At 42.4% G+C, this 27,005-nt stretch overlaps 1 protein-coding gene across 1 annotated transcript in view; it reads left to right on the top strand.

Moving 5' to 3' along the window:
• Nucleotides 1-27,005, top strand: part of PTPRG (protein tyrosine phosphatase receptor type G) — a 390,728-nt gene that overhangs the window by 297,746 nt on the left and 65,977 nt on the right. Inside the window, exons 9-13 of the mRNA XM_058031858.1 lie at nucleotides 12,706-12,890; nucleotides 14,814-14,922; nucleotides 16,581-16,630; nucleotides 18,943-19,738; nucleotides 26,420-26,552. Of these exons, the coding sequence (XP_057887841.1) occupies nucleotides 12,706-12,890; nucleotides 14,814-14,922; nucleotides 16,581-16,630; nucleotides 18,943-19,738; nucleotides 26,420-26,552 (1,273 nt within the window). The remainder of the gene's footprint in view (nucleotides 1-12,705; nucleotides 12,891-14,813; nucleotides 14,923-16,580; nucleotides 16,631-18,942; nucleotides 19,739-26,419; nucleotides 26,553-27,005) is intronic.

Genomic DNA, 27,005 nt, shown 5'->3' with positions numbered 1-27,005 from the left:
AATAAGACTAGAAATAAATATCATTTACTACTTTTATTTGCCTCTATTTTACTGACTGGTGTTATTTATAGGTAGGAGAAATCACATGTACTTTCCAGTCTTCAGTCTTGTGAAGTGCTTGGTGCTTAACCAGTAGAGGTAAAGAAGAGAGGGGCAGTTTGCCAGAAGGAAACAGCTAAGCAGATTTACAGGCTTCCCTTTTTTACCTGGCATTTTCACCTGGCCAGGCACAGAAAGTGCAGATTTTAGAGGATGTGAATCATGAAAACAGCTGCGTTCAGCAGCCTCACCTTCCCAAGAGAGTGCTGGGAGAGTGTATTTCTCAGGGCTCATTATTCTCTGAGCATGCTTATTTATATATATATATATAATATACACGTACACAAACCTCATGTACCAGGCAGACTTGGGACAGAGAATTTACATCAGAAGTGAGAAGGAGATCATGGGAATGAAGAAACTCTGCTACGCTCGGATGCTCTGGCCTGTAGTTTTCAATCAGTGTTGTAACAGCAACATGTGTCAGTAATTTCTTCAGTTATATCCTCTGTACATATTATTTACCCAGAACAGTGATGAAAGTTAATGAGTTACATTATGCTAAAAGTGACAGAACTGACTCGTTTTTATTTTGAGTGCAGCCAAGGTACCTCTGATATAACATTCAAGGAGATTTAACTGCTTTGGCCACATGCCTGCATATTCCTCACCTCACTGGATTGTTTGTAGGGTTATAAAGAATCTTGGGGTGGTTCTCACCACCACAGTAAATGACTGAAACCTACAATTTTGTTAGAGCATTACAAACACTAAGGTCTGTAGTTAATGGGCTGATCTTAATTTGGAGCTGTCAAGAACAAAAAAGCGCCTTGAATGACCAGAAAGATTCACCATGACTTTGATCTTTAAGAACCAAGCACACTTGGCTTAGTTGTCATGAGTGAGCCAGTCCACAGGAGCAAGGGATCAGCACTACTATTAATCCATGTTTATGTGGTCTGGTTCTTGGGGACTTGTTTCCTGAGCAGGTTCTCTGTGGGTCCTCTGCCATTATGTTCAAGTACCTTAATGCTCTGTATTTATGTCTGCCTGGGAATTTGAATTTGTGACATGAGAGACCCTCAGGTGGGGGACATGCATTTCCCATGGTCTGACAACATTCAGCATGCCATTTAATAGTAGGGATGAGGCTGGAGTTGCTGATTTCTTCCTCCCCTCAGCTTTTGCTCTAGGAGGCTATTGGCTGGGCAGCCAGTGGTTGTACCATCTCTGTTAACTTGTCACTTTCTGGGTTGTGTGCACACCAGGGGACACTGAAAATAGGTGCATTTTTTTTCAGAACTTAGGATAAATAGGTCGGCGCAGTGTTGCTAACACAAAATGTAGTATATCCTCCAAAGGTTACAGGGATGAGATATAGCTGTTCCAGAAATATAACAACATGGATGGTTCTGGCCCCTTTTTTGACAAAGGTGAGCAGCAATGATGTACCTGGTCCACTGCACATTCTGAACTACTGACATATAAATAAAATGAGTTGAAGTCATGATACTTGAGTGAAAGCAAAACCTGTTGTTTATTCAGCTAGTGAATATAGTACCACTTTATACAGTGTCATTCATGCAAAAGGACTGAGGAACAGAGTGCATGAAGTGCTTTCCAGCCAGACAGTCTTGCACAGAAGAGTGCAAGGTTAGCATTATAAATTTCTTTTATGCAGATTCTTCTGCATACCACCTAGTTGCACCTCAGTGCTTTCCCCATTGCATTAGGCAATGTGACCAATGGCTGTCACATGGTGACTCCTGTCTGCCCTCCCTGTTCCTGATTTGTGTGTTGTAGGAAAGCCATGGTCACGAAAATGTGTCTTTTAGTTGCTGCAAGGTGATATGGTTTGTGATGGTCTCCAGCTCTGCAGGGGAAGTTCGGGTATGTTTGTCGGCGTGAATTTTTGCAATTTGTTTCCTCTGTCACACTCTATTAAGTCTGTGGGCAGTATTGCTAATCTGGAAAACAGTGTAGCATTCATTATGTAAGCCTTTCTTATTTTGGAGGAAAATGTGCCCAGAACAATTTGCATAATGTTCAGAATAATTTTCAGAATTCCCTGGTGAATGGGGAATTTCAGATCAACACAAAGCAGTGGTCCATTGGCAAATGTGCCATCCTGAACAGTTTGGGACCAAAGGGCTCTCAGCTCTTTCTCTCAGCTATTAAAGCTATCTCAGGTCACAGAACTGTGACCAGTAGCATAACCTGCAGATACACTGGAGGAAAACTTTCTCACTCTATACCAGCCCTCTGAGAATTTCTTAGCAAAGCCCCAGAAGTGGTGGCGTTTGGTAAACAAAAGGTCTTCTGGGAAAGGCTGTTTTAGGTCAGTGCTCTTGTATACAGTTTGTTAACCAGTGTGAATGTTACCAGCCTTTTGCTTTGCAGTTACTCTCCTCTCCCTTCTCTTGTTTTAATTCAAATGAGGCAATGAAGAGAGGGGCATTGTTTTCCATCATCAGAATACAAGATGGTGAAATAGTTCAGCTAATTTGAAATAGGACCAATTTTTCACTTAAAAGTGAAAACTCCAGATTTTTTTTTGTGTCAGAGTTTAACAAGAAGAGTTTTCCTTTATTCCATTATCTTATTGCTTCCTCCTATTGGCAAAAGCTGATTTAAAACAGGTCTCTTGAGGACTGTTTGTATTCCTGGAATAAAAGCATATGCATAAGACCTTTGCTGAATCAGAGCCCATGAGCTGAGCTTAATTTTTAAGTTGACCCTGGAGCTATTTCAAAAAACCATACAGATGATGTTTAAAGATCTTATTTCTGAAATCCACCATCCAGGTTAAATACTGTTCAGCTATGTAATTGTAGCAACGGGTGGGTTGATAATAAACCTTTGCACAGTGATTCTTTTTAAGAAGATGAGACTTTCAGAGATCCAAACTATGCAGTGGATCATACTGTTAAATGAGGCATCATTTAACAAGAGGGCTCACCATGTTGCAATACTAATTTATGTAAAGTTTTGAAAAGTTAGAAGTTCTCTGTACAGACATTCTAAGCCAAGAATGCATTTGTAAAGCATTAATCAGATACTGTAATTATCAGTGCCTTTGGCAGTGCCTGACTTTTTGGACAAGACAATCTCTGTTAAAAGTGCTTCCTTACTTCTCTGGCCTGTCCTCTGTGGCTCAGGACTGTGTTTCTCTGTCACATCATATATTGTGATTGCTCCTGCAGCTCCTGGGCAGCTTTCAAGCAGCTCTGGTAGAGGGATTGCTAATTATTTATTGCTTTAATAGTGTACATTGCTCTTCAGGGACAAACAGAATTCTTACATAAAGGTCCATCCAGTTCAAGGATCTGGGTCTGCAGGGGATTCTCACTACTTTCACATGTTGTCCCATCAAGCAGAGCTGTATTTACAAAACAATACCTGCTTTAGTGAAGGTGTGGGCATGGAAACTCAGGAGGAAAAGGTGTTTCATTTCCTTGTTTCAGGAAGTACCCCATGTGCAACAATACTTGCCCATTTTATTTTGCTGCTGATTACCTCAAATGTTTTTTTTAACACTCAAAGAAACCCTTTAACCTTTCTACTCATTAAATGTGCTGCATGCCTTGCAACACTTAAACAAGCATCCCATGTGAGGGGCTCTTGACATCAGAGTTTTCTTTCACAGATGCCTGATTACTTTCCCAAAGGTGTCTGATTACTCTTTGCTGGAGTCTCAAACGATGCTGTTTCCCATCAGTGGGATTTCGCCTCGGAGTACCATCTGTAATTATGATCTTAGACTAAGTTAAATAATGAGCAGTCATAAATTCACTCCAGTAAAACTTAGCTTTGGACTCTAAATTAACAGCTGGGACATTTCTCTAGTACTGTGCAGGTGGTCATTTTCCTTACTGGTTTTTGTTATGTGGTGGTAATTCACAGTTTGGAAGTCCTTTTAATTTAGTGCCACTAGAACATGGATAGAAGATATTTGGATTTTCCCCCCTGCAAGCCTTGTGCTGGAAGCATGGCTCAGGGAGGGGCCTGCAGCCAAAGGTACTGCATTCAAGCAAAGCAGTTTAGTTCTTATTCACCATTTCATGGCTCCTGATGTCAGAAATGAGACTACAGCCTTCTGTAAAGGTGCTGCCTTTCTGCAGAGCATTGGAGTGTCTCTCCCGTGCAGCAGCATCCAAAGGATCAGAGATTCAATGCACTGACATCAACACTTTGAGGCAGATAGTCTAGAGCATTGGCAGCAGTGTTTCTGAATGGGAACAAGTTATTTGTCTCATTTATAGCCTCTGTTATTACTCCCAGTAATTTGGTTTTGCTTTCTAAATGGCCATGTTTTATGAAAACTGTCTCAAAACAACTTTGCAGTCTCTTCATGCCCTCAGGTTCTCTCTGGGAGTCCAGAAGGAGTCTTAGGCAGAGAAGTTCTACTCTTGCAGAATGTCATTTTTATGGTTTAGTCAAACCTAAATTACTAAAATACCTCATAGTAGTATGCAACATATCCAAAACAACAACAAAGTGAAGGTGGATTTAAAATTATTCATTATTGAAAATTTAACTCAAGATGGCTAAATCAAAATTTACCTATTTATTTTCTTTAAATATCACAAGGGGAATACAAATAAACAAGAACCTTTTTAAGTTAATTCACAGTAGTTTACCATTAGCATTGATTCTTTTTTTCCTTTGAAAGAATCTTGGAAGATTTCTTCATGGATTAATAACTCCCTCATTTTCTTGGACAACTGGGCTTTTCTTGCTTTTTGATTTCATTTTGCTATGGAAGTCATCATTTCCCAATTCTATTCCCCTTTAATCAGGTCAGCACCCTACTGGGTTTGGTGCAAATGAATTCATGTCTCATCATTAGGACTTCTCTTGGTGTAGCAGCCTGGCTTGGTCGCACTGGAGGGTGGTGACACTGTCCTGCCCATTGTTTGTCCTGCATCTTTTGCTGCAGACCTGTCTGTCTGCTACTGCCTTATTGCTGCAAGTAAAGGTGCTAGAGTCTCTTTTTGAGCCTCAAGTGGCTGCTGAATGCACATTTTAGGCAGAAATCAGTGTGTTCCTTCTGCATATTTCATCCCTTCCACCTCAGCCCTGTCTTGCTCTGCAGCACTGCTGGGTCCTTGTGTGTGTCATGGAGAGTGTCCTGCAAAAGCAGGAAAGGACAGGCTTCTGCCTTCCAGACAGTTTCAGGTCAGGTGGAACACAAAGCTTTTCATTAAAAAAACTGACCCATTTTGAGGGGGAATTAGATGCAAAAAGATGTGGTATTTAACCTTGACATAGACCTCATGCTTCCCCTGCAATGGCTCTGTTCTGTGGGGTTCTGTTTAATACTTGTAGTAACTTCTGTGTGGTTGTATTGTGAGGAGTGTGTGTGTCTGGGCCTGAATGTAGTGAACAATTTATCAATAGATTTATTAGTGAGCACTAAGTCACTCCTTAGACTTCTTCAGAGGTTATAAAGGGTCTAAACCAACAGAGCAAGAGGAATTCAGTGTGAAAGAGTAGGTGAGGTTTGGGTTCACAGCTGCCACTAAAGCTGGAAGAGCTGAGCTTGATGATTTATTCCATTTACACCTGGAGGGAATTCCTTTCTGCACTGCCTACCTGCTGGCCCAGCTGTTCAGCCCACAGAAGTACTAATTTTAGTTTGAACCATGAGTCCCTGCAGCTCATCCTTTAAAAAGCTTCCAGAAACTATGAAAGGAAAGCTGCTTTCCTAATCTGATTTTGGGCATCCCACAGGCATGTACTGGGAGGCTTTACCAGCCCTATTGCTGTATCCTTCCTTGCTCCCCAGGCCAAAGAGAACATTGGAAAGATCAGCTTGGCTAACAGAGCAAATATGTGTCCTTCTGGCAGGAATTCCTTCTTTCTCCCATTGATACTGTTTGTGCCCCTGAATGTGATCACACATGTGGCACAAACCCACTGTGTAAATAAGGGCACAGGTGTACATTTGAAACACAAGTCACCCTCTGTGTGCACACATGGATGTGTGCAATACAAACACAAAACTTGCAGGGCAGGTCCTTGTTGGACATCAGTGTATCCCAGCATGGCATCTGATGGTCCATGCCTTTCAGTAAAACAGGATCTGTTGCTGTGATGCCATGGAAATTTAGGTGCTACAAAGCCATACAGTTATTAATCCAGATGTTGGTTGTGTGAACACTTTGGGAAATGGGCCAGCAAGGGAGGGGCAAACCCCAGCTTGTGCAGATGCCCTCAGTCAGAGGGACCCGTGTGCCCATTTGCACATGAGGTTATTTTGCAGAGCTCATAAAACAAGTGTGGGGTCTGTGCCTCACACCTCAACAACCCCATCTGTTTGAAGCATAGTGGAAGGTAAGAGCAGGGAAGATAAATAGTCTGTCTCCTAGCTACATTCTGCCTGTGGATTGAAGTAGATCAACACAAATATTTGTGTGTACAGCATGCTCCGGAGCCTGCCAATGCCTGCTGGCAAAGTGCAGGCAAAGGTAAAGGAAAAATGTGTGCTACTCTTTAAAGCAATTATCCTTATGTATTAATAATGTCATTTGTAAGCACTCTGAGAAGTCAACAATGTATACTAAAGCAAAGCTGAAAAACTGCAAACATTTAGTAAAAGAAGAGGGAAAATGTTATAAGTATGCCTGTTAGCACTTTCTGATATACTAAAGCCTGTGTTGTCTGTGCATATGATCTTCATAGTTTATTTGTTATCCTTTGGGAGCACAGCCCTTGCTGAACTCTGGGATTGAATCTGACAGCCCAAAGCATGCTTTTGTTTATTATGGATTGGTGTCTCTTCCTGAGCACCTCCACTGAGTCACACCAGTTCAATGGAGCTGAATCTTCCCCTGTATCACTACCCCTACCATGGCACTGAAAGCAAGCGTGTTTTCTCATTGCAGCACAGCCCATACTTTTGCATTTCAGGGTTTATTTGAAGTTTGGAGGATCTAATAATGAGAAGGAATATATGTGTGTGTGTATGTAGGTATAGATGTAGTTGAAAGTATTTTCCTTCTCTTTTTCTGTTGGTGGCATTGCTTTTCTCTTGTCTGCAGTTGGGTTCCTGGGGGTGACAGGGCTGAGTGAACTTGGTGCAGTGTTTGGCAATAGCACAAGCACTGACCACAGCTTGCAGGCACTGGAATCATCTGGGATGCCTGTGGCTGAGTTGGGTGTCATTACAGCAGCAAGTGATGCATCTGTGCTGCAGGACTGGCCCTTCCAGCTCCTCCCCAGGGCTGGGGCAGAGGGGAAGGAAACACCCTCTCTCCCCCAAGAACTTGGCCAGCAAATTGTTTGCCCCTTTGGTGAAGAAAGACATGAAACCCCCATACTGACCTCTCAGCTTCTCTTCTACTGAGTCTGGGGGAAGAAATGCCCCAGCTATCTTCCTTTGTGCCCCTTCTTTGTAAGGGAGAGACACTGTTCCCTGCCACTCATTCTGTTGAATGAATCCTCCTGCATACCCAGAGTAGTAACAAGAAGAAGTGAGGCCTCTCTCACCTTACAGCCAGGAGCTGCCTCCCAGAGCAAGACAGGACTCTTGTCCCTTTCTCTTAGTTACCACTGAGTAGTTCTGAGCCAGTAACATGCTATGGGCACATCCTGGTGCTGATGTTTCCCCTTCCATGTATGAATTGCCCTAGGAGATGCCCATGTCACCACAAGGGATTCAGGATCTCACTGTCACATTGCTTTTCTGTGCTGAAAATTGTCAGGGCTTCAGCACACAACGTGTATCCCACGGCACCAAGGAGAGGAACAGCAGTTTTGCATTGCTGAGACATTCAGCAGGAGGTAGAGAGTGGGATTTTTCAAAGCAGGGCATAGCACAGCTAGAAATAACTGCCTTTAAAGTGGTGACATTTTTATGCATGGACAAGCTAACTTAGAACATTTTTAGAGGATTTTATAAATCCCACTGAGCCGAGTGCAACTAGATTCATCATATGAAGACCTGTTTTACAGGGAGAGAGTGTACAAGCCATAACTGAATACACATTTCTTGCACTTTCACAGAGTTTCCCTTAATAGGTCTTTTCATAACCACAGGTAGCATATGCAAAAAGAGTGATGAAACCCAGAAAGTTTGGTTTGTGTTGCATTTCTGTCTTTGAAAGAGAACTACAGGCTGCTTTTAAGGAACAATATTAATTTTAAAAAGCTGCAGTATTCTCTTACATACCACTTCTGCATTCATGGGTGTGTCTCAGTACCAGCAATTAATTTTTGCAAAGCAACAAGCCCCTTTTTTGTCTTTCAGCTCACTGAAATGGAGCTGCCAGGAGCTTTTGGATTAAGCTTTATCAGGCTTTCAGTTAGGAAACCTCATGGAGGTTACGTAGCCAAATACAACATACAAATCAAATTATGGGAGAGATGAATGCAGAGTTGTTAAATTAATTTTGTTTGTTCCAGCCCACTGGAATGTTTTTAACATGAAGAAAATCATTCTCTGCTGTATGGCTGGCCTGCCCAGTGCTTATGAGTGTATCAGCATGCTGCATTCATCTGCCAGTAGCAAACAGGTTTTGTCCAGGCTTGAGTGAGCCCTGGAAGATGAAGCTGGCCAAGATGCTGGATTCCCCCTGCCTTCCCCAGTGGGCTGATCTGCAGAGAAAAGCCTGGGTCAAGCTGCTGGGCAGCCCCACACATGGCCAGCAGCTGGGAGAGCCCCTCAGGCTCAGAGGGAGCCCCTCTGAGCTGGGTCAGAGGGGCTCCCTCCAGATGCACCTGTGCTGTTCTGCCTCTTCAGGGCTTTTCCAGAAGGCAGCAGCTGCCTTGTTTGCCAGGTTCTCCCAGTTCAGGTCATCCCTGACAGGAAGGTGAGGGTGTTCTTTCCCTCCAGGAGGTCCAGGGCATGTCTGTGCCTGTAGTGGGGCATGGCCATGCTACTGCAAAGGCTCTTGCCCATTCAGTGCCTCTGAGATGTGGCCTGGGTGCCCCGATGTCACTATAGGACATGAAAGAACACAAGCACACACCACTGTTCTCAAGGTGAAGGAAAAAAGACGGTTTATTTTCTGACTCTAAGATTTACAGTTTTCCAAAAGTGACAGCAGATTGGAGGGTGACAGCGACACCTCTCCAATGACACTGGTCAAACCAACAGTCTATCAGCTTTCTCTTCTTCCATAAAGGAATGCAAAACAATGAGTTATTTACAAAAAGTGTGTGAGAAAGTTCACTACAAGAATGTCAATATCAGAAGGTTTAGAAAATCTTAAAAAACTATGGTGACACCCCAGCTGGGGGTTTCTGTCTCCACAAGCCTTGGCATGGGGCTGCCAGCCCAGGACACAGTGGCTTTGGTGTCCTGCCAGACCTGTGCAGGTATCTGCTCAGGATTGCACACACCACAGAAAGGCATCCTGAAAGCCCCCACAATATTTTAATATCCCTCAGGATCTGAATTTTAAACAGAGCATTAGTAATATTTTTTTTCTAAAATTAGCTGAGATGCTATTTCAGTGTGGAATAATGCTGGTTGTTAGTTTTGGGTCTTACTTTTTTCCCAAGAAATCATGAATTCACAGGCTTTTCTTTTTTCTCATTAAGCCTGGTTTAGTTAAAAAAAAAGAAAAAGAAAAGCTTGTGTTTCTCTTCAGTGTGTCCTGATTAAACTTCCCCTTCCCTGTCCCAACCATTTCCTGCATTTCTATCTCTTCTTCAGCTGCACATTTTGCAAAATCAGTAGAGGTCCTTTAGCCTGTGATTCTTTTAATCTTCTTTGAAAAATCCAAGGCACAGAGAGTATTGAAAGAAAAATTAGATCTCTGAGAAATGCCAGTTGTTTTATAGATGGTCAAATCATTGGACTTTTTTTCCTTGCCTTTCAGACATTCACAATGTTATTATGTATCACTTTAATTAAATCATCAAATTGAATTATTGAATCAAATGTTTCTTTCTTCCATTGTGTCCTAAGCAGGTTTAGTTAAATTAATAAAACCATATGTTTCATTTTATTAAAAAAAAAATATTTTTTGCCCATTCATAAGCTGCTTAAAAAAATGCAGTTGAACAGAAAAGGTTGGTTAATACTAAATTACTCCAGGTTTTTCAGATACCGCTGTCTGCCTTGGAGTAACTTGAACCAAGTCATGAAAATTTTGTAATATTTGCTGAGAAATCACAGTATTGTAAATTCAGCCTCACTTTAGCTGGCTGTGAATGAGGCTTGTCCTCAGTGAAGTCATCAGAGTCACTCAGGTGATTCAAAGTGCTCATGACCTGCTTGGATCAGAGGGCAGGGGCAGGGGGGTCTCCTGGCTCTGAGTCTCTCTTTATCCTTGGGGATCCCCATTTCTCTGGCTGTTCCAGATGCTACACAGGCTGGCTGCAGAGGGTGGCACAGAGCTGGGGACATGGCAGCCCCCTCTCCCTGGGCTGGCTTAGGGTCCTTGTGTGGAAAACTGGCCAGACACCATTCAGAGGGCTGCTGCAATTAAGGGGGATCTCTCTGTCTCTCAGGAAGGTTACCCGCTTGAATTATTTCTAAAACAATTTGATGCATGATTACTTTAAATATATAAATCTCTGCATGTCCTCCTGGAGGACAAGGACTGGGGAAGAGTTTTAGGTCTGGGTAGTGCTTCACCCTGGCTCTGTCTCTGCTGGGATTTGATTAGGTGGAGCAGGAAAGGCTGGCCTGGCATTTTGAAGTGTAATTCCATGATGACAAAGGGCGTCAAAGAGGGCAGTTATGATTTATTGGTGCAGTTATCAATAAACAGTGATGTCAGGGAGAATTGATCTGACCATCTCAGCAGAAAGAGGTGAGCATGGAGAGGCATACCAGGATCAGGGAGCTCTGTAAATAGTGATAACAGAGGTGGCTTTTGGCTGTCCCATCTCATCCAGGTCTGGCCACCTTCATGCTGTGCTTTGAGGGACCAGGAGGGAGCCAGAGGGAAGCCATGGGGTGGCTTCTGACTTTGTGGCACTGACAGCAGCATGCTGCTTTGATCCCTTCAGCTTGGTGTAAATGGAAACTCACATACATTTATCCAATGCTTCCAGATACTGTAGGGTTTGTTTGTTTTGCTGGATCATCCTTCTGGGTTGAGCAGAAGGATCTACTGCAGAACTGCAGGATTGTCACCCCTCATGGCAAGAGCAAATATCAATGATATTTCCTGCCCAAGCATATTTCTGCAATTCATGTTGTCTTGCTCAGCTAGCTACAAAATGTGAGTTATAACTGCACAAAGGCATTTGACAGATATTTTTCTATTGTACTGGTAGTACTGGTGTTTAGAGCATTTAATCATTTTTATTTAAGAACTGTAGCTATTTCAGTAATATAACAGCAGTGCTGCTTGGCCAACCTGCAAGTCCAGGCATAGGAATAGACATATTTCCCCTTCAGGGTTGCCAGGACTCTTTAGAAGTGAAGTAATGGCCAAATATACATGCAGTCACATACCTGCAGAGTGCAAACAAGCTCAATGTGTTGGCTTCAAGAGGAAAAGTCATACTGGGAAAAATAATTCTGCAAACAGTGTCAGCCTGGTGGGCTGGGTGACACTTTGCCAGAAGAGACCAGCTCCTTTGCCACAGCACATGTGCTTAGGTATCATTGCAAGTGATTTTCCTTGGTTCAGGGTTTATACTGAGAAAGAGAATGAGAATGAGAGAATCTGCCCTGAATTGGGTATTTTAAACGTGATTTTTAAAGCTTGGGGAAAAAAATCTAAACTCTTTATAGCTGGGAAGAGGATGATGCAGTTTTCCCACAGCATGTGAGTGCCATCTAGTGTTGTGCATCCCCAGCTGGACCTTTCCATGGCAACTTCTTGAAAAGAGTTTCCTCAGCGCTGCCAGGGGACTCTGCACACCCCACTCCTCCAGGAGCCAGGATCATCTGTGCCTGGGCTTGGTCTGCCCTGCAGAATTTTGGGTTTGGTACTGCTGGAAGCAGAAGCCACGTTTGTTGGGGTTTTTTTTCCCAGGGGTTAAGCTGTGCCTGTGCTGATGTCCCCACTGATTTAAGCATGGCTGAGAAGTGACTTGTGCTGCCTTCAGGCTGCAGGCAGGGTTAGGAAGGCAGGGCTGCCTGGGGATTCCTCTGCCTGCTCAGAGGAGATGGCCAAGGCCATCAAAGAGCCACTCCTCCCTGTGCAGGTAATACATTACTGATAAATTGTTGAGCATCTTTGAAGAAAAATATACAGGAAGAGGAATATAAAATAACTGTAAAAATGTACTAGGGTAACAAAAGAACATTTACTGGCCCAATAGTGCCATATTTTCAGAGGTCTCAACTCTTTCCAGGATCTGTAGAGCACATTGGGGTATTTACCCCTTAACAGCAGGGGGGTGGGGATGAGGGAAGCTGGGGATCAGGTCCACTGTATTTCTTAATGTTCCAGTGCAGAGCTCTTCAGTCACCAAGTTAAAGAGTAGGTGCAAATGTCAGGACTGAGAATTAAGTAGAGAGCTAAGCAACCTGCCTGCAGAGAATGGATTCTCTCATTTACTTTACTCAGGAGAGCAGAAAGCAGCTGCAGGTGGTATTAAATCCCATTGGTCTCAGTGGATTGCAGTCTAAGCTGTTACTGTAGGCCAGGGCATTAAAGAAAAAAAACTTAGCTCTTAGAGTGAGGCACTGTTCATTCTATTTGTTTTCTCTCAGTTATTTAGAAGAGCTTCATATTTTCTCCTTCTGTTTTTCAGCTTGTAGCACTCCTCCAGTCAACATGAAAGTGCAGCCTGTGAACAGGACAGCACTACTGGTGACCTGGAACCAACCAGAAACCATTTACCACCCTCCAATCATGAACTACATGATCTCCTACAGCTGGACTAAAAATGAAGATGAAAAGGAGAAGACTTTCACCAAGGATAGTGACAAGGACCTGGTAAAAGCACAGCATCAACCCCAGACATATGTACCAAGCTACCCTTATATTGCTATTTTCTTGGTAGAAGTGGGTAGAGGAGGAAAGCAGTTGTCACCTTATAGGCAGGATAATGTTTGGCCCATGATGAATTGCTATTTAAACATTCAGCATTAGCTGAGCATTGCCTAACAGGCTGCCCAAACACTGGAGTGTGAATTTATAGTTTATGTGAGTGCATGAAGGACTGAATCTGCAGACACTTTTTCATGTAGTGTTACTGTGAAGCAGCTGGCTCGGGAAATGGTGAGGCTCTGAATACCTTTTGGCTTGAGTTCAACTTACAGATTTTCACATTAAAAGTCTGATCCCCCAAAATCTGTTCCTGGGCTCAGGCTTTTCACTGTGCATAGCCCCTTGTAGGCTTTGGAGCAGTTTCTGGCAGCTAGTGCTGCCAGAGGCAGGAGTTGCATAGTCAGGGCTTGAAGATTATTTTGGAGTGGCCCTGTACAAGCACTGCCTACATCTGGCAGTGTGAGAAAAAGAGAGAAGAGCAAGACAGTTCCAGCACAGATGGAAACACTGCTCTATCTCCTCCATTTAGGATTTCATCTGCTTGTCATTCTTGTCTAAGTGGAAGCAAGTATTGTACTGGTCCTTAACATTCTCTGCATATAAAACCAGAGTGACATATTCAGGTTTGAAAGGTCTCAATTTATTGTTAATCAAAGAAAGCCTCTAGAATAATGAAATCAGTAATTGTATATGCACATGAAAAATGCAGCAGAACAGTGTTATTCCTAATGACTGTTACCATATTTTTTTTCAAATACACAGTCCTCTGGGCCCATTCAATCAGTTATACAATAATACTCCTCTTATTCCCTTAGATGAAGCTTCTTTTACTTCATTTCCATTTATATTTCCAATTTCCCCACTAGACATTGTTATCTGGGTCACATTAGGGAACGATCTGCCTCATGAAATCAGAAAGGAATCCATTGAAAGGCACCCAAGGTTATGATGTATTGTAACCTCTCTCTTGTCATAATTTCACACTCTTAAGGGAGATTTTTTAATCAGGTATAAGGAGGAGAGCCTTAATCAGCAAAAATGAGGTGGGCACCCTGAAAGCATCCTGTTTTATGTAAAAGAAATAATTACAAGTGCAAGGGATGTGATGGAGTGATAGCTTGGAAATAAATTGCAGTGAGACCTTGTGCTGTTCAGCAGAGGTTTGGGTTAAGAAAGCAATGATATCTTAGTCTATTTTAGGGGCAAGAGAAGAGGAAACCCATTTTCAGAGAAAAGTGCAGATTATTTTCAGTGCTCTGGCAGATACAGCTGGGCTGTCCCATCTTGAGTCAGAGCTAGACAGTGTTTTGCTGTAGAGATAAAAGGTATTTCAAGTGACTCATGTAGCTACTCCTGTGAGCTGATGTGATTGTGGAAACTCTCAGGTCTAGGAGTAAGCAGGGATATCCCAGCCCGGGATGCTCAGCCATCATGTTGCACAGCACAGCAGTATCAAATTGCCTCAGCCAGTTGGTTGCAAAATAGTCAGTTTGAATATGCAGTGACTTTTCTGGGCTTATCCTGTGTTTGGGTCATAGATCTTCACTTAAAAAAATCTTATTAAAATTGCTGTAAGAGTGGAATGACTTGAGTTTTAAGTTTTTCTGAGACATTGAGGCATGAAGACTCTTACGAGAATAGATGTGGGATTTGTTCATTTCTTTGTCATGGGCAGAGTCAGCAGTGTCTGGGTGCATCCCTTCAGCCTTTCCCTCCCCAGGGAACCACTGAATATTTCTGTGTAGAAATATAACTTGTCTTACATGGCATAAATGTTCTGTGTTAGCACAATGCTTTATATGTTTCAAACTGATCTTGGACAGTACTGTGGGGGTAAAAAACTGAATAATATCTATTTTTTTTAAACAGAAGGCCATCATTAGCCATGTCTCACCTGACATCCTTTATCTGTTCAGAGTTCAAGCAGTTTGCCGAAATGAAATGCGTAGTGACTTTAGCCAGACTATGCTCTTTCAAGGTAAAAAAACCACATACAATTTTTTTACATTGAACTATTTTCTGTTTGTTTAATGTTTTCTTTGCAGAATGCAATGTGGTGTGAAGTTATTTCAGAAGATATTTGAATGCATGTAGACAATGCTGATTTCATATTGTGGCCAGTGACTTGAACTGAATATCATTTCCAGTGAGGAAGGTTTGCCTACACCTCCCACTGTCAGGTTTTGTCAGGTTTTAGGAGAATTTAGAGCTTTTCTTGGTACTAGTTTTCTGAAACAAATTCATCAGAGACTGCTTATGCATCAGAGGCACAGCTCTAACAGAATGTGAGTCTGATCGGTGTCTGTTTTATGTAAAGAGGAAAGGAGATCAGTCCTACCTTGACAACCTCATGTGGAGACATCCAGGTTTTACCACGCACGCAACCTCAGTGATTTCCAAAACATACATATTTAAACAAAATCAAAAGAACTAGATGATAAGCTGTCCTTTGTCATAGATTTCCTTTTAAGTTTATTGGAGAAATCTGGTAAAGCTGAGATTTGGTAGAAGAACTTGATTGTTTTTGAGGTTTTTTAAGTACTAAAGTTTTGCTTCTTCCTTATTATGACATTCTTTATTAAGTAGGGCAAATTTTGCCTCCAATGAGAGCATTCCCTCCCACTCCAGCTTATAGATGCATAAACCTCAAAATGGGTAATGGAAGAATAAAACAAGCAGAGAGTTAAAAGTTTAAATCCTTAGGACAAAGCAGAGTTGTCACTTGGATCTGATGCTGTATATGGAACAAAATAGTAGGGACATTTTTCAGTGTCATTTTCAGAAAGGATGGGGGTTTTGATCCTGCTTTGCTAGCACTTAGTGTCTGAGGGATGTCAGGCTATGGACATGGTTTAGTTCTGTTGTGGTGGCAGAGAGAGCAGGATCAGACAAGTCCTGCTCTTGTCTGATCCTGTCCAAGTCACAACTCATGTGGAGCTCTGTTCTTGGTACCTCAGCACTGTGTTTTAGACTTCACTTTTAAGTGCCATGCAGAAGTTAGAAACTGATGTATTATTTATCTTTTACTAGATGATGGAATGGAAAATTCTTCTAAGTTTGACTACAATAACTGTTTAATCACGGTTAGGAGTAAATCATTACTGGCAGCTCTGAAGGAGATCCTTTGGATACTGCAGCCCCATATTCAATGGAGTGAAAGTGATACACACATCTGCAGTGGGAGCAGATGATGTGATTCCTCCTACAAGTCCCCTAAAAGGAGCTGCTGTTCTAATCTCTGACTGTACCCAATATCTAACCTAGAAAATCCACCTGAGCTTTCAAAACATTTATCAGAGGCTGATGGTAATAGTAGTTCAGATATATAGCAATAAATTATAATTTTATAAGGACAGAAAAAAACTATTATCATCAAGCTACTCTTGCTTCCTGTGTTAGCCAGGATGTTTCATCCAGCTTGGGGTTGAAGGAGAGAATTTGTTTTCTGTCAGTAAGCCAGCATTGCCTGAGTAATTAAAGACCCGCAAGTCTGTGTTTAGACAAAGAGCTGAGTTGCCTTTGCTCCAGGCTGAGCCCTGTACCTGTATTCTGCAGCCCCATGTTGAGCAGTGCTTTAGCAGTTGTTCCTCTGCATCCTCCCCCTGCCCTGATGTGCTGCTCTTCTTCCCTCCCCAGCTAACACCACTCGAATTTTCGAGGGGACCCGAATTGTGAAGACAGGAGTGGTAAGTGATGGATTTATGCAACGGGGATTTGGGGACATTTCCCACCAGGTGGCAGCACGATGTTGGAAATCTGCAGCAGGACCCAGCTTTCCTGGGGAAGGGGTGTCCAGACCTGTCACAGAAGGGTTTATAGCATCAAATGCAGTTCCAATATGAAATGGTTTTCTGGCTTCATTCTCTGAGAGGCTTTGAACACTGGAGAATCAAGTGTTAAAAAATTTTCCTCAATCTGTATTCAACCCATTTAGAGGGGATTTGTAAAATATTAATGATGACTGTGGAAATGAATTTAATTTATTTTATTAACTGTATGAGCAGAAGAAATAAGGCCTCACATGCAAAGAGCATCTTTGCTCTTCCAGTGCTTTAAGGATACCTGCTACTGTGTGAATAAAGCCTGAAAAATGTCTTTGTTTTATTTTAATTCAGGTGAGACTGTACCAAGTCACTGAGGCAAACTTTTGTATTCCAGAATCAGAAATGTTGGTACATTTACAGTAAAAGTGGAATACACTGCTTCAGTTTTGAAACCATCTTATTAGTTTATTTAATGTAAATAAACTATCCATAACCTAAATTTCTTGGCATCCATTGTACTGAGTTGGTCAGTAAGATTTATGGGCTGGATTCATACTATTGAATTTACTCTAAGTACATTGCTTCTGGTTTTATTCTGATCCAGTTTGATATACTCCCCAGTAAGGAAATAACATATACAAAGCTTGCATTTGAATGATTTATGTTTGTTTAATGATGTATAGAGGTATTCTAGATACATAAAATCTGCTGTCAAATTTTAATACTCAGTCCAGCTTTGAGACTGTTCATGCCAGCAAAAAGCAAATCTCACAGTGCCTTAGGGATTCAGATTGATAAGTATCTGAAAGTTTAGATGCTTATTTAAAGTTTTGGCTTGAAATCTCTAAAGCACAGGTTTTCATCTGAGATCTCAGGTTTTCTGTGATTGCAGCTGGTCAAAAATAATGTGAGAAAGCAGCCTTGCTTGGTTTGCTGCAGCATTTCAACTACACAGCTTGACTGAACCCGGGAATTGCAGAGAGATTTTAAAGTTACAAATTCCAGTTTCCAAAATAAACATTTTACCTTTTTTTCAGTGTTCAGCAGCATCTATTTAACACTTTTTTGTCCTCATCTGGTGCATGCCTTTCCAGCTAATGGCTCTCCTGCTGATGAATTCAGTAATGTGAGACATTTTTCAGTAATTCAGAGAGGGAGAATGGTCAGGCTGTCCAGAGGAACCGCTGACACAGCTCTTCCACAGAATTATTCCTTGTCTTTAGACAGTACACTTCAGTCTCTTTTTCTACATGTAATTCAGGACTAGTTCCTTATGAACAGACCAAGGTTTGGTTCTTTATGTGTGTACAAAGGGGTTTTATTTACAGCAGAGCACACACATGTGTGCAGGACCCTCATTCATGCAGTGGGTTGACATTAGAATAATATTGGCAGGGTGCAGAGGAGGCAAAGTCCATAGTTCATCACCTGCTTTTTTCTCAATGAGGCAGGCACTGCCAGTCCTGCCTGTCATTCACTGGTGCTGGCCAGGGAGAGTCCTGTGGATGTGGAAAACATGGGTGTCACAGCCTGAAGGTCCTGGCAGACATGGTGGCAGCTTGCTGAAGGGCTCCTGATGCTCTCCGAGTCTTTCAGAACTGGCCATGCTGCAGTTCTTTTCTAATAAGAGCAATGCCTCACAGCAACACCAGTCCTTATGAGAATAATCCTGATGGATAAATTAAGGAAATAAAAATAGTATCCTTTGAGGCCCTCACAATGTGCGTGGGAAGAGCCAGAATTCCTTGTCAGAGCAGCCCCACCAGCCATGGATGCTCACGTTGGCAGCCATTATTTTGGGACAGCCATTATGTAACACAGTATTTTTAAACTCCTGTCTTCTGAGGATTAAAGCACTGTGAGTAATACAGCTGAACTCATTAAACTCCTTTACATTCTTCTCACCCCAAGAGGAAACGTTACTCACAAGTCAGTAGTGATGTGGGAGGAGAAGGTCTTGATGTAAAATAAAGATAAGGATAAAGAGGGTTTTAGTGATGATGTGGTGAAGGCAAGGAGGTTTCCTCTCTTTGTGGTTTGCTGGTAGCTCTGTGGCATGTTCTGTCCTGGCTCAGCCTTTCATCCAGCTGGTGTTGGATCTCTGGTCTTAGGAGACTAGCACGTGTGTGAAAAGGGAGGGAAAAGCAAGAGAATGACCCCAAGTGGTATGTTGGACCCCTGCTGATGTTTTCTGCTGTGTTTTCTCCCCCTGTGCTGCCGATGACCTCCTCAAGCCCACAGCATCTCCTGCCTCCTCAGCAGACATGGCTCCCATCAGCTCCGGCTCCTCCACCTGGACCTCTTCAGGGCTCCCCTTCTCCTTCGTGTCCATGGCCACAGGCATGGGCCCATCCTCCAGCGGCAGCCAGGCCACCGTGGCCTCCGTGGTGACCAGCACCTTGCTGGCAGGGCTGGGCTTCAGCGGCGGGGGCATCTCCTCCTTCCCCAGCAGCGTGTGGCCCACGCGGCTGCCCGCAGCCGCCGCCCCCAGCAAGCAGGCCGGCCGTGCCGTGGTGGCCACCACCGAGGCCGCCGCCACTTCCCCGGGGCCCGAGCGGGACTCGGGGCTCACCAAGGATGGCGAGGGAGCCGAGGAGGGGGAGAAGGATGAAAAGAGTGAAAGCGAGGACGGGGAGCGGGAGCACGAGGAAGAGGAAGAAAAGGATGCTGAAAAGAAGGAGAAGAGCAGGGCGACGGCGGCCTCGGAGGCACGCAATAGCACAGAGCCCAGCGTGGCCGCGGCTTCCCCCAACAGGACTGCTGAGGAAGAAGGAAATAAAACCCTACCGGGAGAACTGCCAAAGCAAAACGTTGCCCCCACGGCTGGAGGTGCCGAGAAGGAGAGCTCTGCCGAAGCCGACACTCGGCCCCAGCTGCTCCCTTCCACCCAAGTGCCACCAGCGTTCACCGACGAACTGTACCTGGGCAAGATCCCAAGAAGACCAGAGACTACAAGAAGTCCTCCTCCAAAGATGGACAGGTTTCCAGAGGAACATCCCTCAGATAACAAATTCATCACCATTAACCCAGGTGAGTGATCTTCAGGGAAACCGTGCTTACCAGCGTAAGTGTTGGAAAACAACACAATCCAAATTCCTTCCTGATTTCCAGTAGATCAGCATTTTTGTGGTGTCTGGCTACATCTGATTGGCAGGTTGTCACAGGACCAACCCCATTAGTTGTTACTGGGGGGAGCAGAGTGGAAAGGAATATCCTTTTGTTGGGACAGATTCATGGTCTTTGTAGATTATTGGAAGAGAAAATCTGGAAGAATTTTCACTCCTAACATGCTACATCAATAACTTTGTTGAAAAGAAAAAGGGAGGGGAATACAAGGAACTATAGCTGTGAAATTAATTTGGAAGAGCAGCTGCTGTGCTGAACTGGCATTTCATAGGAAGTTTGATATATGTGCTTCTAGCTAATTTAGTTTATCTGCAGGATTCTCCCTGACTGGGCTTTGAGATATTCTCCCCAATCAAGGATCATTGGTGGTTTATTTCTCAACACAAAACCTACATGTTCTGACCTTCCAAAACAAGGCACCTTCTGGGGAAGAAAAAAAAAATCTTAACCAGGCAGAGTTCACATATTTTCTGTTTGTCCTGATGAGAATTGCCAGTGCTCCTGTACACTCCAACTCTGGATGTATGTACCAGCTCCACAGTGTGTGCACAGCAAATAGAACCTCTTGGAAGCCTGCCCAGGAGATCTGCATGTGCACCAAGCCTGGTGTGCTCAGGGTTTGCTGCCCAGGCCTCTGCAAGCTCATGGTCCCTCATGGTGCTCCCACAGAATGTCCACACGTGTTCCTGCTTGGGGAGCTCTGGGCACTGGTGAGGAAAACTGCAGGAGGCACATGGAGTACGTGCATGGGGGTTTATTTTAGATTTATTTATTTAGATTTAGCTTGATATATTTATTAGATATTTATTTGAGTGATTATCTGTATTACCACAGCATTTATGAGATAGTGCACTTCTTTGTTTGTTGTTTCTGGGGGTATTTTACTACTATTGTTTGTTTTGCTAATCTGTAAAGTGTTTTATAATTTTCTTTTTCCATCAAAGCTGTTCTAAAGTAGTGTGGAAAAGCCTTGCATATTTATTTTTCCCTACATAGATAAACACAAAAATGCAGATATTGTGCATTCAGTAATAGTTCAGAACCAATTTAAAAAACAAAGCTAAATCCAATCTTTAATAGCATTTGTTACGTAAATGCTGACCAGTCTGTAATGCTGGGAATCATAACTGTTCTGTCAGAGATCAGAAGCTGAGAAACCTGCAACAGGTTGTGCTGATTTTTTTTTAAATGCACTGCTTTTTTTCTTGCTCCTCAGCTGGGAACCCTCAGAGGCCAGTGCTCCCACTGAATAAGGTCTGAGATGCCTGTCAGGCAGTTTTCAACCTGCCACTTGCCCTGATCACCTTTGGGGTAGGAAGGAGGCCTGTTGGGAGTGCTACCCTGTGAGAAGAAACTTGGGAATGCAGGAGAAGACTTGGGAATGCAGGAGAAGGAGCTTTGCTCCATGCTGGATCTAGGTTACCAAAGACACAGGCTGGTGAATTAGACTAGTGCAAAGCCTAAGACTAGTTGCTTTAGCCTAATTGTTTTCCCCAGTAACATGGAAATTTGCAATTCATACAGACAGGCCTGACCTAACTCATGCCAGGAATTGAGTTCAGTGAAACTCCAGCCATAGCAAGACCTCTTCCTGTGAGAAAGGGCCTTAAAGGTTTTCTATAACAAGGTAAGCCTGAAATCAAGACAAGTGAAGCCAAGGGGCATTGCCAGAAGTGTCTGAAAGGATTCCTCAGCAGCAGCACAGCAAAGACTATTAAGGCCACTTCCAAAGTAAGCAGAAAGCATCTGTGCAGTTTACTCTGTCCCAATGTGAGGGCAGAAACATTTTTGGATGTATCTTTTCTTCTGACATCTTTTCTGCATCTTTTAAAAGCAGGTTTTAAAAGCTGTCAAGGTTTCAAAAATGTTTTTGTGAGTAGAAAGTTTAATCATTTTAAAGAGTAGAAAATTGTTTCATAACAATATACATTTGTAAAATTAATTATATAGCATCAAATTAGCAGCTGTAAGGAGATAACTGAAGAGGGAAGTACTCATGAGTGTGCATGATTAGAGGAGAACAGGGAACTCATGAGAAATTACAGGGAAAGTGCGAGGCCAATTAGTGCAGCAAGGCTCATTTTCTTTTAGTGCTTACTTCACACGTACATACACACACACACCTCTCCTGAGGCCATGTCATTACTTTCCAAATGGCACTGGCCTCTTTCTGACTGTGGTATTGGCCAATGCTAATGATTGTCTTCTGTCACTGAATGCTTGCCTGCATTCTTCTCTTTCATTTCCCTGATCATCCTTTCCTCTGTTTTGGTGCCCACATTAGACTAATTGTACTTTTGGGCTGCAACTGTGACACACACAGCTGCTCAGCATTGTCCATGTCTCTGAAACCTGAAAATCAGGAAAACAGCAATTAAAATTATGCTCTCACAAAAGAGGGAGGGGAAAGAAAATAAAAGGAAAATAAGCAAGGGGAAAAGCTGAAACCCAGGATGATGCAGTTTAATCAGGCTAAAGCAGATACTATCCCACAGAATTTTGGTTTATTGTACCAGACAATTAAATAGGTCTTTTTTTCTTTTTTTCTTTTTTTTTTTTTTTTTTTACTGGAATTAACAAGTAGACTGTTGTAAGCAAAGTAATGGATGTGGGGTAGGGGCAAAAGCTTGAGTGGTGATCTTGCACTTAGGACGGAGAGACAGGTTTGACTCCTCATCTCAATTTCAGCCAGGTCCTCCCATCCTTCAGTGCTCACCCACCTCTGCTGAGTTCCTCCCATGAGAGGGCATTTTAGAGAGATCTTGATGTGCAGGGTTAAATTTCGAGCCTGATGTATGCATTTAACAAAGACTGAATATTGGATTTTAGAGCAGTCTTTGCCAGGTCTGAGGTTACAAAAGCCTTTTAGGGATTACCTCATTAGCATAATTAAACATCTGTGTAATTCTTCTCCATATGCAGCAAGGATTATTAAACTGTATTTTCATGTGGCACTTCAGCCATTTTCACACAAAATCACAGAGTGTGTAAGTTGGGAAGGACCACTGGAGCCAGCTAGTCCAATCTCCTTGCTTTAGAAAGGTTCCCTATAGCATTTTAATCAGGATGGTGTCCAGACAGCTTTTAAATATCTTCAGAGATGTACATGGCAGCTTACAAGAGCAAACAGCAGAATGGCTTGAAAACTAAAGAAGTGAATTATTTAATGCCTACAAACTATGAATCTCAGATATAGGATTAAATATGATTGGCATCTGTTAGAAAGCAGTGAAAAGCCATGCTTAGTAGTGCACAGCCTGTAAGCCTGAATACTGCAGGAGTGCCTTGAAGAAATAGGGGGTAACAGCTGCACTATGGTACAAGCTTGTATCAAAGGTAATATTTCTTTAAGAAACATGGGTTTGCCTTTTAATCATTTAATAATATAGTAAATATTATTCTCCATAATTAATTAACACCTTTGTATAAGTTCATAACTTCATTTACTCAAGGGAAAGATGAGCAAGCTGACTTTCTCTTAGGAGATCCTGTGGTCTGAGGCAGTTCAGCAGCAGGGCTTTTCTTTGGTTAATGGTATCTGAAATGGTACAACAAACAGAACTTTGTCCTGGCAGTTTGTGCAATGGCAAGGAATGATAAAAGTAGATAGGTTATATAGTACAGCTATGGTTGCTTATTATAGCAAGCAGTGTTACTTAAGGGAAATAAACATGTTTCTTTTCTCAGGAACTGTTTTCCAGGAATACACAGAAAAAAAAACACATTTCACAAACTCTAGAATGCCTCTTTCTTACCTTGACCTTTATGCAAGAATTGCACTGCCAGAGCCTCCCTGGCTGCCTGATGCCATCCAGTACTCCCTGTGCCAGGGCTCATCCATCCAGTGCCTGGGTGGAACTGCTGAATGGGAGGTTCACAGAAGTTATGGACTTTTCCAGACGCAGGAGTAGATTTAGTAGTGCCAGGGCTTGTATCATGTGGGACCTCCTGAAACAGATATGCTGTAATAATTTTTATTCCTTCCTACTGGGATGAATTCCAAGCCAGTAAAAGGCAAACTGAATTAATTCAACGAAGGCATATGCCACTGGAAACTGTTTACATTTCTTAGCAAAAATGGAGTTTCCTAGTCCGTTTTTTAAGCTTCTCCCATCCCCTGCCAAGTACAGCTTATGGTGGGCACTGTTACAAGGATATGCTGTTGACACTACCAGGGCTTGACATTCTTGCTTTGGAAAAGAATGAAATGGTGACTATTTTTTCATTTCTTACTCTTTTGTTGTATGGGAGAACAGGAAACTCTAGAGGCCCAGATCTGTCTTTTTGTGTGTGTGTGTGTTTTCATTTCATCTTTTTCCAGCATGCTGGCTTTTCTTAGGCTATTTTGCCATGATCCTCAAGACAGACACCAGCTCTCCAGCTGCACTGCTCTACCTATGACCCCAACTGCCATTCTTGTACAAGTTTTATTTGCACTGGTTTGTTTAGGCTCTCACAACACATTACTTAAACAGTGGAAAACACCTCAGACTTTTTCATCAAAGCCAGCACATGACCTATGTCTTTTCTTCTGAAGCACATCACTGCTTGGGCATTCCCAACTGGAATTTCAGGGCCAGACATCAGTGTTAGTATTTGCTATTCTGGCACTCAGCATACTGAGCACTTTCTTCTCCTCACATCTGTGGTACAGGGAGTTGGCAGGGGCACATTTGTGTGTTCTCCACACTAGACTGACTAAGAGGAGCATCGTGAGCACTGCAGAATTTAACAGTGTGCATTGGGACTCCAGCCCATGCTGTGCTTACAATGGAATTGAATTTTCTTTCCATGCAAACAGAAACATATGGTATTGTGTTGAAAGATGTGGAGGTGAAACTTAACAGAATATTGTCATTGGAGAGAACTGAAACAACATCCTAATGGATATAAGGTGGTGGGACTATTTGGCTCTCCTACAAAGTTTCACATAGGTTTTTGATTTGTCCCTTTTACTACTCTGATTAGTAACACCTCACAGGCTTACTTTTTTTCCTGCTCTTTAATGATTTGAAATGCACTGGTAATAACTGATGCCCCAAGACTTAGCATTTCGTCAGTTTGGCAAATACAGAGACTAAGCCTTTGCTCTAATTTGGGGGTTGCTCTTTTCCTTATTCTTTGCTAGTCAAGGAATTCAAAGATGTTCAATCAAAGTGCACCTCACTTCCCCCAAACATCCTTCTGATTAGCACATCATTTAGGCTGCTTGCTAAAGGGCATTACCTCTATCAGCCTAGTTCTCAAAACTAGGAAGATTTCTTGCTGGGCTTGCAGCAGCCTGCAGCCTTGCTCTGTTTTCAGCAGTCAGGCAAAAGCATTTACAATTAACCTTTACTTCCACGTTAGTTGAATTTTACTCCTGCCTATGGAGGAGTATAATCTAAATGCTATTAAAATAGAGTATGACTTCATGTTATGTGACATCTGGTGACTTCCAATTATCTGTGTTTTGCCTGCCTATGGTGAAAAGGCAATTATGTTCCTCTGGTAGGATTTGCAGCAGTTTCGGAAGCTATGATAATACAATACTGAATGAGGGCAAGGAAGCATGTTGGTAAGGAAAGACTCACACAGGCTTAAAAGTAGAAGTTAAGTGTGCATGTTTCAATCCTTCTTGAAATCTGAAGCTGTTTGTACTAATCCTTTCCCATTATGTCCTGTTGACAGGTATTGATCAACCACGGCCTGTTTGTTAGGAAACATGAATAAGATATGGAATCCGCTTCTGCATTTTTCTTTTATCATTCTGTCTAAACCAATTTATTCATCAAGTCTACATGAATTTGCACAAATTAGATGTCTTTTGAAATACACTGGTGCAGTGTCTATGCTCATTGGCTCCAATACTTGCAGAACTTCTAGATATTCATCTTGTATATGATACAATCATTTTAGTGAGATGTCATGCAAAAAGTGAAGCGGAGTTAACTCAGCCAGATCTCAGGGTATTGAGGAACTTTAATTTTGTTCAAAAGCTGTGGCATAATGATTTCTTCTGTCAGTTACAACACATCCTATCCATTCATTCATCCACCCATCTTGACAATCCATATGCTAAAAAGTGCCTTCGTATGCAGTAACCCACCAGATTGTGACAATTCTGCAAATGATGTGACATGACACCCAACATGTTGAGGGTTTTTTATTTTAAGATAGTTACCAAAAAATTTATTTCTAAAGCTAAGTATTACACAGAGCTTTGCAAACAGGGCTGTCCTGCACTGTTGAGAAACAGAGTACATTTATCTGCAAACACTGGTGACAGAGCACAGCATTGGCTCAGTGGGATACTCTACATCTGATAATAGGTGCTTGCACGAAAGAGTCCTAAAAGTGTCTAAGAGACCGTAATTACAGGCAGTAGTAAAATCCTAGCCATATGTGGCAATAAACACCATACTTCTGTGCTCTCATGTCTCAGACTGGAGACAAATGGAGTCCCACCCTGCAGTTAGAGGATCTCTGCTCTGTTTACTCATAGCATGTAAAAGGGAAAAGCTATTTGTTTTGTTTACACATTTTTCCATACAGTATTTCTTTTTTCCACCCAGTGATTGGTTTTGTTATGTGTTTAACACACAGCTGGCAAGAACAGCTCCAGCATGGCCACGAGACCTTCTCCTGGTAAAATGGAATGGATCATCCCACTCATTGTGGTCTCAGCACTGACCTTCGTGTGCCTCATTCTTCTCATCGCTGTGCTTGTCTACTGGAGGTGAGCCTGTTTCCTTTTCAGTGGAAACTGATTAGGATTTTAAACACATTCCAGCTGGTGTTTTTAATGTGATCCTGTATTTTGTTATTTTATTAGAAGTTACATTGATAGATGCATTAGATAGTTCTCTGGGTGCTAGTACAGCTTTGTTGCTTAACTATTCAGCTGTCTTAAATACTGATTTTTATGTCATGAAAATGAGCCTAGTGCAGTTCTACCAATGGTAGAGCCATCTGTAATGGTGACAAATAGTTTCAAAATTAGTCCCTCCAAAGTAGCTATAAAAAATTATCTTTGTCTCTGCCTTCAGGAAATGTGGTTGTGGGAGAAAATCCCAGTTAGACTGGCCTTGGTTTCGTGGGTGTCTTTGCCACAAACCTCCTGTGTAATCTTATGCAGTTCTTTCCTTCCTTTGACTGTACTTCAAGAAAGTGGGTAAGCTTGTTTCACATT

This window comes from Melospiza georgiana, chromosome 11 (assembly GCF_028018845.1).
Source record: "Melospiza georgiana isolate bMelGeo1 chromosome 11, bMelGeo1.pri, whole genome shotgun sequence".
NCBI lineage: Eukaryota > Metazoa > Chordata > Aves > Passeriformes > Passerellidae > Melospiza > Melospiza georgiana.
The sequence above is the reverse complement of the archived record's forward strand: the minus strand, read 5'-3'. Positions and strand labels throughout refer to the sequence as shown.